This window comes from Cheilinus undulatus, linkage group 21 (genome assembly GCF_018320785.1).
Source record: "Cheilinus undulatus linkage group 21, ASM1832078v1, whole genome shotgun sequence".
In the NCBI taxonomy this organism is placed as follows: Eukaryota; Metazoa; Chordata; class Actinopteri; order Labriformes; family Labridae; genus Cheilinus; species Cheilinus undulatus.
This window is the reverse complement of record NC_054885.1, coordinates 41,516,715-41,530,633: the sequence shown is the minus strand read 5'-3', so window position 1 is coordinate 41,530,633 and position 13,919 is coordinate 41,516,715. Positions and strand designations below refer to the sequence as shown.

Here is a 13,919-nt window from a genome sequence, read left to right as displayed (position 1 = left end):
GCTCCAGACAAGGTTATTGTAGCGTAGTCTGGCATGGTACCATGGTGTGTAGTCTGAGCTGGCCTTAAAGAGGCTTTAGGTAGGCATATTTAAAATGATGTCTGCAGTGATGCTTCTCTCGTCTCTTTCTCCTCCAGATGAAGGACCTCTTCTTCTTCCTCTTCTTCCTCGCCGTGTGGCTCATTGCATATGGAGTAGCCAATAAGGCGCTGCTTTACTCCTACGATCCCAGTCCAATACGGATCTTGAATCAAGTCTTCTACCAACCATACATGTACATTTTTGGACAGTTTCCCGACATTAATATGGACGGTGAGATACTTCAACCTTAAATCTGTCTGGAACCGGGAGTTTTTGTTTACCACTGTCAACATGGGGAAGAAAAGTCAGACTAGAACTGCTGCCTGAGGGTTGCACACCTTCACCCTTTTACCCTTTCACTTCCTGGTAGAGATGTAACGGTATCAATTAGATCACTGCCAGAAGAGCCTTGGTGGCCATATTTACTGAAATCAAAGCTATTTCAATTTAAAAAAAACAACAAAAAAAAAAACATCTGAACAGGCCAAGTCCATGTTAACATAGGAGCCCTTCTCTGATATCACCTTCACTATTCTTCATCCGTTGAACTTCTGAGTTTTTGGAGAGTTTCTGCTTGAATTTCTTTGCAGGATGTCAGAATATCCTCCCAGAGCTGCTGTTCTGATGTGAACTGCCTCCCACCCTCATAGATCTTTAGCTTGAGGATGCTCCAAAGGTTCTCAGTAGGGTTAAAGGTCAGGGGAGGATGGGGGCCACACCATGAGTTTCTCTCCTTTTATGCCCATAGCAGCCAATGACACAGAGGGATTCTTTGCAGCATGAGATGGAGCATTGTCATGCATGAAGATCATTTTGCTACAGAAGGCACGGTTCTTCTTTTTGTACCATGGAAGAAATTGGTCAGTCAGAAACTCTAGATACTTTGCTGAGGTCATTTTCACACCTTCAGGGACACTAAAGGGGCCTATCAGCTCTCTCCTCAGGAATCTGGCCCAGAACATGACTCCACCCCCTCCTTGCTGACATCACAGCCTCGTTGGGACATGGTGGCCATCCACCAACCATCCACTACTCCTCCATCTGGACCATCCAGGGTTGCACGGCACTCATCAGTCAACAAGACTGTTTGAAAATGAGTCTTCATGTATTTCTGGGCCCACTGCAACCGTTTCTGCTTGTGAGCATTGGTTAGGGGGGGCTGAATAGTAGGTTTATACACGACTGCAAGCCTCTGGAGGATCCTACACCTTGAGGTTGGTGGGACTCCAGAGGCACCAGCAGCTTCAAATACCTGTTTGCTGCTTTGTAATGGCATTTTAGCATCTGCTCTCTGAATCTGATGTATTTGTCTGTCAGAAACCTTCCTCATTATGTCTTTATCTGCAGGAACCCGTCTGTGCTCTGAATCAGACACTACTTTCTTCACAGTAGTGAAGTTGTCCTAAATATCTCATGTTTTCATTCCTTGTCCAAGGCATTACACTATTTGACACTTTTCAGCAGCAGAGATCCTTTTTCTTTCCCATATTGCTGAAACCTGTGGCCTGCTTAATAATGTGGAACGTCCTTCTTCAGTAGTTTTCCTTTAACTGGGCTCACCTGGTAAACTAATGATCACAGGTGTCTGAGATTGATTTCAGTGATCCATGGAGCTCTGAGACACAAAACCATCCATGAGTTTAACTGAAAAAGAAAAAAAGGAATGTTTATGACACTAAAATCCAATTTGCATAATAATGTCGAATGGGGTCACATTTTAACTGGACACCATGTGTACTGGACTCCAGCTGTTTGTCATATTTAAAGGTCACATATTTTACCCTTTAAGACAAGTTTATATCGTCTCAGAGGTCCCCAAAACATGCCTGTGGAGTTTGTTGCTGTAAAAACACTCCAGTATTGATGTCTGCATGTCTAAAAAACCCTCAGTTTCAGCCCTGCTCAGAACCAACTGTTTCTGTGTCTGTGGCTTTAAATGTTAATGAGCTGTCTGACTCCGCCCCTTTCAGGAAATGGATGTGGCTCTCCTGATCTGAGAGGAGGATCAGGAAAGGAAGGCAGAAGGGAGTTCTCATTCTTGGGGGGATTGTGGACAGACCAGGGGCACAGATTTTCTAGAAAAGTCTGAAAAAGTGGATTTTGCATAATGTGTGACCTCTGAATACATGCTAAATATTCAGCACAGATCCTCTGGTGTTTTAATTCTCCTTGTTTCATCCAGCTGGTGTACAGGAGGAAGGTAAATGTACGACCAACGCCACGCTGATCGAGGCCGGGCATGAGCCGTGTCCGAACACGTACGCTAACTGGCTGGTCATCATCCTCTACATCATCTACCTGCTGTTCACCAACATCGTGCTGGTTAACCTGCTCATCGCCATGTTCAGGTGAGACATTCAGATCATCTCCTTCTCTAGCAGTGATTGGCTGATGTTTTCTCTGAGGCATGATCAGGTTTAATCTCTCTGTCCACAGCTACACCTTTACCGTAGTCCAGGAGCGCAGTGACATCCACTGGAAATATCTGCGCTACAACCTGATCATGGAGTACTACTCAAGGCCCTACTTAGCCCCGCCCTTCATCATCATCTCACACCTCCATCTGTTCATCAAGAGATTCATCCGAGACATCCCATCATCCCACAGACAGTACCCTGGTGAGATGTTATATCAGACATAAGGAAGGTCAGAGGTTACCACCAATTTTATGTTGGTTCTGCCGAGTGCAGCCCAAAGATTCTCCACACCAGACTGTTCTAGAGTTTCTCTGAATTTAGCCGCTTCAGCTGAAATTTGATTTATTTACACGATTAGTTCATTCAGTAAAACAAAACCGTTAATATTCAACGTAAAATCTTCCACTTTGAAGGAAAAGTAGCAGAAAGGAGAAAAATCTTATAGTATCTGCCCCGTTTTCACCAAACAATAATCAACAAGTCACATAATCAAATACCTGAATAATCAAAATGTAGGGGTTGTGCTACAACCCAGGTTTTATGATTGAAGAACGAGAGTTCTTCTCATGCTACAACGAATACCGCCATCCTTGCTGGCCATAAGAGGACACAGCCACGTGCAACCCTCTTGACCAGTGGTCAAGGAAACATGGGAACCATGGAAACTCAATGTTATCTGTAACAAAAGCGCATAGCCCATACCAGTAGTTGCCAATGCCAAAACGTTTCAGTGTCTGGCTGCAGACAATACAATGTGTGCAAATGACGCGTTTGACACATCCAGACTCATCTCACAAAAGTGTGCGGAATTGACCATGAAGCAGCCGCACACACGTCTTCTACAGACACACTGTGTAAAAGCGCCCATGAGGTAGAAACACCCCGAGTGGAATGTGCCTTCAGATCCTCTGGGGAATCCTTCCCCAAAGAGGAATAGGCTAGTTCTATAGCCTCCACTATCCATCGAGACAAACGCTCATTGGATAAAGCCCTACCTTGGGACTGAGACCCGTAGCGCACAAACAGCTGGTGAGAAAGGCGCATAGTCTGTGCAATCACTCCTCTTCTGCTGAAGCAAAGGGAGGGGGGTAAAATGCCCCCAGATCCACCAGCATAGCTTTAAAACCAACCTCAATGCGCTTTGACTGATAAGATGGGTTAGGCAGCTGCGTAACGTGCCACTTGTCAGCTGAAAAATTCAGACACGATGGCTGCACTGATAATGCAGTCAATTCACTGACTCTCTTCGCCATGGATAGGGCTAATAATAATGCCGTCTTCAAAGATAAATATTTTAAATCAACCGTTTCAATGGGTTTGAACGGGGGCACAGAGAGCCCTTCCAGCACCATAACCAAATCCCATCTGGGAAACACACATCTAACAGCGGACGCAGATGGCGAGCACCCTTAATAAACCGTGACGTCAAGGAGTGTCACCCCACAGACTTTCCCTCTTTATCTACATGGCAGGCAGAAATTGCAGCCAAGTAGACTTTGAGGGAAGAAGGGGATACACCTTTTTTTAGCAAGCCCTGTAAGAAACACAGAATTATCCCTATACCACAGTATATGGGATCTTCATTGCGTTCTGTACACCAACGTGTAAAAGCTTGCCATCTATATGCATACAGAGAACAAGTAGATGGAGCCCTAGCACTCTGTATCGTTTCTACCACTGTTAAAGGTAAACCCTCACCTAGTAGGTGCCACTTGTGTGGCAAGGGATGGAAAATCTCTCCTCTCGCCAGGGATAGGAGATCCGCAGGCACCGGGAGTGCCCAAGGGGTCCACTGTGCCATTGTCGTAGGTCAGCAAACCACATCTGTGATGGCCGATGTGGCGTTACCAAGATGACCTGCAGCCTGGCTTCCCTCACTCAGTCCAGAACCTGTTGGATAAGTGGAAATGGGGGAAAAGCATACAGTCTTTCTCTTGGCCAAGGGTGTGCCAATGCGTTGTGCCCTAAAGGAGGGTACGGGCAGTGCCTTGAGAGCCGCGATGCCAACAGATCCATGCTTGCCAGGCAGAACCAAGTCCAAATCTTCTCCACCACTTGAGTGTGCAGGCTCCACTATGCTGGGTGAGGACTGCCCCTCGATAGGAGGTCTGATCCCTGATTCAGCTGAATCAGCTCAAATGTGTGCCACTGACAGGGATAGTAAGTGTCTTTGCGCCCACAAGTGCACCTGTGTTGCCACTTGGTTCAGAGCTGGAGAGTGGACACCCCCTTGTCTGTTTATCCATTTTCTGTCTCCGCTGGACAGTGTGAGACAAAGTTGGGCTGGATATAGCAGAGCAGGTTTTAGTCCCAGTTTGTAGAGTTCTGCCATGACACCCCTGTATTCTGCCCGCTGGCTGGCAACTTCAGGGCTGTAATCCTTCACGATTCGGATCTGGTGACCGCGAAAGACAAGTTTCCCTCTCAGCCGCGCCTCTCTGATCAGGAGATCCTTCGTCTGATACCGATGCAGGCAGAGAATCACTGGCCGCGGTCGCTGCCCAGGGTCTGATTAAGTGTTAAGGGTAAGGTGGGCTCTGTCGATGTCTGGCGCAGATGGCAGTGTCTCGTCACCAAGCAATTAGGAATATGGCAAGAATTACTTAAAAGGGTGTTGAGTTGATGAGCTAGGAAATTTTGTTCAGGTATAAAAGATAGAGGGCCGAGGTGTTGTGAAAAAGTGGAATTTACCAGAGCACTCGCTCAGCACGTCTACTCCATTCACCTCTCTAACTGGAAGTCCCTGTCTGTTTATGTACGATACTGTGGCAGTGTTGTCCGAGCGTATCAACACATTGACCCTCTATCTTTCCCATAAAGCATACTAGAGCCTGGCGGACTGCTTCCAGCTCTAGTACGTTTATGTGGCACTTTAGCTGCACTGCCCATGGTCAATTTCCTGCCCGGCCATCGCACACCATGCCCCATCCCCATAAGGATGCGTTGGGCTTTATGACCACCCTGAGAGACACCGACCCATCTGGACACTGGCTGTCAGCCGGCGCTGGCTGGCCCAGGCTGTCAGTGTTTGATGACACTGCTGTGTATTCACCAGCCTGCAGTGACGGTCTTTCACCGGATTTACACACTGACTGATGAACCAACTTTAAAGAGGTTGCATGAGCAGCAAACCGATTGGAATAACTGATGATGCTGCAGCCATCAGTCCCAACATCACCATACACTGACATGCTGAGACTGTGTGACTCTGGCACAGAGTCCGTGCTGTTCTTTGAATACGCAGCTGTTTGTCCCGAGACAGGCGCACTCGCATTGACCGGGAATTCATCACCAGACCCAAAGATGTTGTCACCTGTTTGGGTACCAGACAATTTTTGTTCCAGTTTATTAAGAAACCCAGTTTTAGAAGGTGATCTGACTCCGCTTTGGTGTGCGTAATGGCCATGTTCCTCGACTCTGCCACTATGAGCAAGTCATCGAGATAACAGTAAATTCTTATTCCCTTTGCGCGCAGAGGTGCCAGCGCTGCGTTCACACAAATGGTGCATGTCCAAGGGCTCAGAGAGAGGCCGAAAGGGAGTACACAAAACTTGTAAGCTTTTCCTTGAAAAGCAAATCTCAGATATTTCCTGTGTTTTTCAGATGCGTCTTTCAGATCTACCGATGTGAAATAGTCCGACCGCCTGATCGTTTTGAACAGATGGCGTTGTGTCAACATACGGAACGGCATCTTTCTCAGTGACTTGTTCAGATTTCTCAAATCTAAAATGGGGCGTCTTGATCCGTCCTTCTTTGGGATCAGGATATATCTGTGGTAGCAACCTGTATTGCACTCTGCCTCCCTCACCTGGCGAATGAGTAGACAGATGTGCTTTTGGGGAGGGACTGTAGGGGGAAATGTGAGGGTGCTACTTAGGGACTGAGTGTGCCGAGCAGTTTTCACTGGCAAGGGACACTGCAGCACTAACTTTCGCTTTAATACACCTGGCTGCTGTGGGACTGTGCGACCTAACAGCAGAGGGCCATATATCTTCCCCTCTCCCCCACAGGTGGTAACTAGGTCCTCCGTGGCTTTCTCCCTCTGCTCGCCTGGCTGGGCTGCTGTTGCTAGTGCAGAGGGTATGGGAGCCAGCTCTGCGGAATGGAGCACTAGTCAGTCTGATTAACCTCTGTCTAGTGGGGCCTTTCCCGGGACCAGGAGGAGCTCACGGAGTGCTGGTCCGGGTGATATCTCCTACTGGGCTGGGCAGGACATGTACGGTCAGCTGATAAGGGCTCACAGGAGCGATGAGGCATCAGAGATTTTAAAGCCACAGAATCTTTTGTTGTCTTTCAAACTTGTGCGTAATATCTTGTATCACAGGACCAAATAAGCCCATAGTGGAAACAGGGGCATTTAGGAGCCTCTTTTCCTCCCAGTTGGACATCTGGGTGAGATTTAGCCCCAGATGGCAATAGGTGACCACCGAGAAGCCCATAATTCTCCCGTCGTCCTGAGTGGCACATGTAATCATGCTCAGGAAGAAGTCAGTAGCCTTTCTGAGCTCTGTATAATAATAATATTAATAATAATAATATCTTGAATTTATATAGCGCCTTTTCAAGAAACCCAAAGACGCTTTACAGGAACACATAGACATGGACAAACTATGTGAGGGTAGGATGAGTGTAAGGGTGGTTTAGTGAAGACTGTAGGCTGTGGTGAACAGGTGGTGCTTCAGACGTTTTTTGAAAATGTCCAGAGATGGAGCGCTACGAATGTCTGCAGGAAGAGTGTTCCAGAGGGTGGGGGCTGCAGCACTGAAGGCTCTGTCTCCATAGGTTCGGAGTTTGGTTTTGGGCATGGAAGGTAGGCCGGTGTCTGAAGATGGAAGGTTGCGGGATGGTGTGTATGGATGGAGGAGATCAGAAAGGTACTGGGGAGCCAGAGCATGAAGAGATTTGTACGTGAGGAGGAGGACTTTGTAGTTGATACGGGACTTGATAGGGAGCCAATGGAGGTGGATGAGGGTCGGAGTGATGTGTTGCCAGGGTCTAGTGCGGGTGAGAACTCTAGCTTTCTCTATAGGTCTTTGCCGTGGCCTTACCCTCCAGGTCACACAGGAGGCAGGCCTGGTAAGCTTACAGGATGGCCAGGTTATTAGTCATGGTGGCCTTTGTAGGATTTCTCTGCCGTGAGCTGGCAAGCCTTGGAGGGAAGCTGAGGCTTGCGGGATGAAGAAGAGAGGTGGGAGGCCACATACTCCTCCACAGGTGGCATATTCTGGTAGCCCAACTCCGGTTCTGAGACAACAGAGGACCATCCTGAAAAAGCCTGAATGGGGGCTCTTGTTTGGTGCGGCGCACCCCTTAGCTGTTGCTTGATATCTTCACAACGTGGAATCTGTTTCAGCGGGCTGGGTGTAGCACCGAACTCTGAAAAAATGTTCTGCTGAGCATTGAAGAGGGGCGTGCCAGGGGGTCCTGCCATTGTATCCCCAGCTTAGCCACCACTCGGGACATCACCTCCATAAACTCCTTGTGGAAGGGGTCCTTAGACCCCGTCCCCGCAGAGCCTCCCTCACCGCTGAGTATCTCCTCTTCACCATGGTCCTCACTGGTGCCATCTCCATCCTCTTCACCATATTCCTCCTCTCCTGTAATGGATGCCCATTCACCGGCATGAAATTGGGCAAGCTCCTCGTGCTGCAGAGATTTCCCATCGACTGAAGGAGAGAGCTGGCCTGCAGGTGTGTCAGAGGGACAGAGGGGCGGGAAGTCAGCATCCGCCCATGGGCTAGCAGGCTCGAGGAGAGCTGTGCTGGCCGTGGCGGGACCAAATAGCTGAGCTTGATGATGGAGTGTGGTGAGAGGGAGTCAGGAGCATACGAGGCAGAAAAAGGGGTCGCTTAAAGATAGCTCTGCATATTCATGTCCCAGACAGAAGTCACATTTCTCGTGTCTGTGCTTTCCCGCCGTGTGCCTCCCGCACTGGGAGCAGCGCTTCTTTGTAGTATCTGTCATGCTAACCTTAGAAACTCGTAGCCCTACGTTATGCTAGGCAACTGGTGGACTGGCTATTGAATAGCTAACTCTGTCCCACCGTTGTGTCGCTGAAGAAGGCCACCTCTACAGGGATCCAAGATGAATTTTCGTCACTCGAACAAAGGCTAGGCTGTCCATGCTGGAGCAGTCCAGACAAAAATCACAAGCTAGCAAGTATCCAGGGAAGGTGGTGTGACCAAAGTAAGCAGCGGGCTGAATGAGCTCGGATGATGATTTATAGCCTTAGGGCGGGCCCAGGCGTGTCATGGCATTGAGCCAATCACCTGCTGTTCAGGCCAAGACTTAACTTGGGTGGTGTTAATGTTTTATAAATAAAATTTATTCAGCTGTGCTGCCGATGACAGCTTGGTAGCATGAGTAAGAACTCGAGTTCAAAATGAAGTAAAACTCTCAAATAGAAGAAACAAGCTGCTCAATCCCTGGTACCAGTCCATAAGCTAAGAGTCTGTGTAGTTGTTTCTGGTTTGTTGTTTCCCTCTTTAACAAGCTAAAGATGCTACAGTCACTCAGAGCGCTTCTGCTATAGAGTGACTGACAGTTTTTTACCCCGCCCCCTGATGACCTGTGAACTCTCACAGTCTCAGAGACTGTGGGGACACCAGCATACGATGAGAGGTCAGGATCAGTCTGTTAGTGTGGCCAGGATCAGGACTTTAGTCACCTTGTCTGACATGGTTCCATCATAAACCACCAAAAACATGGTTTAGTCTGAGCCGGCTTGGAGGGACCTAAAAAGAACTATAGGATTTCTGGTCCGAGTCCTGGGTCAGCTCTGTCCTCTGTCCTTAGCACTGGACCTGGAGAAGAAGAAGGCAAGCCGGCTCTACAGGTGGGAGGCCAACCAGAAAGAAAACCTGCTTTCACCTCAGAACAAGAAGCAGAGAGAGAGCGACTCGGCCCAACTCAGATCCACATCAGTCAGGTAAGACCCATCTGCTGTTAGACCTCCCTGCAGTCCCCCTTCCCTCTATGATGCCCCCTTTCCTGTCCAGGTCTACCATCAGTCTGGTCCTGATGCAGGTTTATCATCAGTCTGGTCCTGGTCCAGGTTTATCATCAGTCTGGTCCTGGTCCAGGTTTATCATCAGTCTGGTCCTGGTCCAGGTTTATCATCAGTCTGGTCCTGATGCAGGTTTATCATCAGTCTGGTCCTGGTCCAGGTTTATCATCAGTCTGGTCCTGGTCCAGGTTTATCATCAGTCTGGTCCTGATGCAGGTTTATCATCAGTCTGGTCCTGGTCCAGGTTTATCATCAGTCTGGTCCTGGTCCAGGTTTATCATCAGTCTGGTCCTGATGCAGGTTTATCATCAGTCTGGTCCTGGTCCAGGTTTATCATCAGTCTGGTCCTGGTCCAGGTTTATCATCAGTCTGGTCCTGATGCAGGTTTATCATCAGTCTGGTCCTGGTCCAGGTTTATCATCAGTCTGGTCCTGATGCAGGTTTATCATCAGTCTGGTCCTGGTCCAGGTTTATCATCAGTCTGGTCCTGGTCCAGGTTTATCATCAGTCTGGTCCTGATGCAGGTTTATCATCAGTCTGGTCCTGGTCCAGGTTTATCATCAGTCTGGTCCTGGTCCAGGTTTATCATCAGTCTGGTCCTGGTCCAGGTTTATCATCAGTCTGGTCCTGGTCCAGGTTTATCATCAGTCTGGTCCTGGTCCAGGTTTATCATCAGTCTGGTCCTGGTCCAGGTTTATCATCAGTCTGGTCCTGATGCAGGTTTATCATCAGTCTGGTCCTGGTCCAGGTTTATCATCAGTCTGGTCCTGGTCCAGGTTTATCATCAGTCTGGTCCTGATGCAGGTTTATCATCAGTCTGGTCCTGGTCCAGGTTTATCATCAGTCTGGTCCTGGTCCAGGTTTATCATCAGTCTGGTCCTGATGCAGGTTTATCATCAGTCTGGTCCTGGTCCAGGTTTATCATCAGTCTGGTCCTGATGCAGGTTTATCATCAGTCTGGTCCTGGTCCAGGTTTATCATCAGTCTGGTCCTGGTCCAGGTTTATCATCAGTCTGGTCCTGGTCCAGGTTTATCATCAGTCTGGTCCTGGTCCAGGTTTATCATCAGTCTGGTCCTGGTCCAGGTTTATCATCAGTCTGGTCCTGGTCCAGGTTTATCATCAGTCCATTGAAGCTGTAGAAACATTGCAGCAAAGATCAGAGGATCCTGAGCTTAAATTTCCAGAGTTGTTAGAGTTTTTCTAACGTTCTGGTTTCTCTTTGGTGTGATGGGTTCTGAGTGCAAATGAATAAGAAAATGAATTTTAATGTTTTTAGCATCAGGATCAAACATAAAACTGAGAAAGTGAAGGAGGTTCTGATTGAACTGTAATCAACAAACCCTCTGGCCACTGGAGGGCGCCACCTGATAATAGTTCTATAGGGAGTTTAATCATCAGTGGTTTCTCCTCTAGACTCTCAATTTCCTAACATTCCCTTCCTTCTGTTATTTTATAATGAAATCCTGGACTCTCTGTCTCTCTGCAGGGTGGACAGCATGCTGAAGCAGATGGCAGAGATCCGTGACCAAAACCGCAGGCTCAAGTCTGAGGTCAGAAATACTTTGACTTATTCATAACCAGGAGCTTTACATGTGCCATCAGGGCCAGAGATATGGAGGCTTCATTATTTCATTCAGAGATATGCTTTGAACCAGGAAGGACTCACTTCCTCTCTCTGAAATCACTGCTTCTCACTGGTGAGTCGAGACAAACGTGGTTAACAGAGACAGAAAAACTGGCAAAAGTGATGTACGGAAACCTAAGTGGACATACTTACATGTGTGTTTTACACACGTATGTGCAGCAGGAGGTGTAGGGGAGGTCAGCTGCACTGTTAGCGTTAGCAGCGCTAGCTCTTAGTAGCCGTAATGTTTACAGTGCTGTGCCTAATACACTGACATACTGCCTACACTGTGGAGCCCTGAGTTACTCAGCACATCCTGTTTCTCCAAAAGTGTTATGGTTAAACCAGTGACCGTGTTAACTGGTGAATCTCAAATATTTAAAAGTTAAAGAGCCCCTCTGTTTAGTTTTTCATTATATTCATATCTTCTTAGCATTTCTTAGACATCAGACTGAATGTTGAGTGATTCAACAGTTTTTAACTAGAACAACCACTGACACTTTCGGCTGAAGAGACACCAGATAACACAGTCGCAAGTTTAAACATAACACCTGCTGCTCTCCCTTGTCAGTGAAGGTTTCCTTTCTAATAAATACCTTTCCTGCTTTAGCCCGAACTTTTTATTTATATTGAAATATTTAGCAATTTAAGCACAAATGACTGTTTTCTTTGCTATTATTGCAATTAGACGGTTAAAAAACTCTACAATTATGCTAAAAAAGCATTATTTTCAGCACATTTACTCAAGATTTTAAATGTCAAATAATAACACAGAGAGAGGACTGGAGCAGAGGCTGAAAAGATCACCTCTTTATAAGAAAAAGAAAATGTGTTGTGTATTGGGAATACGTTTGAATGATTCTGAATGAGATAGTGGCCCCAGAATCAGAATCAAATTTTGAGATACTTAAAGATTCACATCTCTATCTTCAGTCCTCAAAACGCCTGTAAAGGTTTCCTGAGCCTTCATTCTCTCAATTTAATTCAGTTCACACAACCACAATCATGGGGAAGACTGCTGACTGGACTACTGTCCACAGGACAATCACTGACACCCTCCACAGGGAGGGTGAGCCACAGAAGGTCACTGCTGAAAGGTCAGGCTGTTCTCAGAGGCTGTATCAGAGATATTTAAGGAGGGTAAGCCACAGAGGGTCACTGCTGGAGGTCAGGCTGTTCTCAGAGGCTGTATCAGAGATATTTAAGGAGGGTAAGCCACAGAGGGTCACTGCTGGAGGTCAGGCTGTTCTCAGAGGCTGTATCAGAGATATTTAAGGAGGATAAGCCACAGAGGGTCACTGCTGAAAGGTCAGGCTGTTCTCAGAGGCTGTATCAGAGATATTTGAGGAGGGTAAGCCACAGAGGGTCACTGCTGGAGGTCAGGCTGTTCTCAGAGGCTGTATCAGAGATATTTAAGGAGGGTAAGCCACAGAGGGTCACTGCTGGAGGTCAGGCTGTTCTCAGAGGCTGTATCAGAGATATTTAAGGAGGGTAAGCCACAGAGGGTCACTGCTGGAGGTCAGGCTGTTCTCAGAGGCTGTATCAGAGATATTTAAGGAGGGTAAGCCACAGAGGGTCACTGCTGGAGGTCAGGCTGTTCTCAGAGGCTGTATCAGAGATATTTAAGGAGGGTAAGCCACAGAGGGTCACTGCTGGAGGTCAGGCTGTTCTCAGAGGCTGTATCAGAGATATTTAAGGAGGGTGAGCCACAGAGGGTCACTGCTGAAAGGTCAGGCTGTTCTCAGAGGCTGTATCAGAGATATTTAAGGAGGGTGAGCCACAAAGGGTCACTGCTGGAGGTCAGGCTGTTCTCAGAGGCTGTATCAGAGATATTTAAGGAGGGTAAGCCACAGAGGGTCACTGCTGAAAGGTCAGGCTGTTCTCAGAGGCTGTATCAGAGATATTTAAGGAGGGTAAGCCACAGAAGGTCACTGCTGAAAGGTCAGGCTGTTCTCAGAGGCTGTATCAGAGATATTTAAGGAGGGTAAGCCACAGAGGGTCACTGCTGAAAGGTCAGGCTGTTCTCAGAGGCTGTATCAGAGATATTTAAGGAGGGTAAGCCACAGAAGGTCACTGCTGAAAGGTCAGGCTGTTCTCAGAGGCTGTATCAGAGATATTTAAGGAGGGTAAGCCACAGAAGGTCACTGCTGAAAGGTCAGGCTGTTCTCAGAGGCTGTACCAGAGATATTTAAGGAGGGTAAGCCACAGAAGGTCAATGCTAAAGGTCAGGCTGTTCTCAGAGGCTGTATCAGAGATATTTAAGGAGCGTAAGCCACAGAAGGTCAATGCTAAAGGTCAGGCTGTTCTCAGAGGCTGTATCAGAGATATTTAAGGAGGGTAAGCCACAGAAGGTCAATGCTAAAGGTCAGGCTGTTCTCAGAGGCTGTATCAGAGATATTTGAGGAGCGTAAGCCACAGAAGGTCAATGCTAAAGGTCAGGCTGTTCTCAGAGGCTGTATCAGAGATATTTAAGGAGGGTAAGCCACAGAAGGTCAATGCTAAAGGTCAGGCTGTTCTCAGAGGCTGTATCAGAGATATTTGAGGAGGGTAAGCCACAGAACGTCAATGCTGGAGGTCAGGCTGTTCTCAGAGGCTGTATCAGAGATATTTAAGGAGGGTAAGCCACAGAAGGTCAATGCTGGAGGTCAGGCTGTTCTCAGAGGCTGTATCAGAGATATTTGTACATGGTGCAATACAGCGCCACGTTCAGGCTTGCACTACAGCGTTTTCAGTGGTTCTTTGTTGACACGGATATTTCCTGAAATGATCCCGTCTTTATGAAAAACCTTT

The 13,919-nt window shown here is 47.6% G+C and overlaps 1 protein-coding gene across 8 annotated transcripts in view; it reads left to right on the top strand.

Moving 5' to 3' along the window:
* The window catches only part of LOC121503372 (transient receptor potential cation channel subfamily M member 4-like), an 85,071-nt gene that overhangs the window by 67,807 nt on the left and 3,345 nt on the right, over nucleotides 1–13,919 (top strand). For 7 of the 8 annotated variants that reach the window (XM_041777736.1, XM_041777738.1, XM_041777735.1 and 4 more), the window contains 5 exons: nucleotides 138–312; nucleotides 2,264–2,429; nucleotides 2,518–2,699; nucleotides 9,294–9,426; nucleotides 10,992–11,055. In XM_041777736.1, the coding sequence (XP_041633670.1) occupies nucleotides 138–312; nucleotides 2,264–2,429; nucleotides 2,518–2,699; nucleotides 9,294–9,426; nucleotides 10,992–11,055 (720 nt within the window). The remainder of the gene's footprint in view (nucleotides 1–137; nucleotides 313–2,263; nucleotides 2,430–2,517; nucleotides 2,700–9,293; nucleotides 9,427–10,991; nucleotides 11,056–13,919) is intronic. The other variant, XM_041777742.1, reaches the window with a different exon arrangement.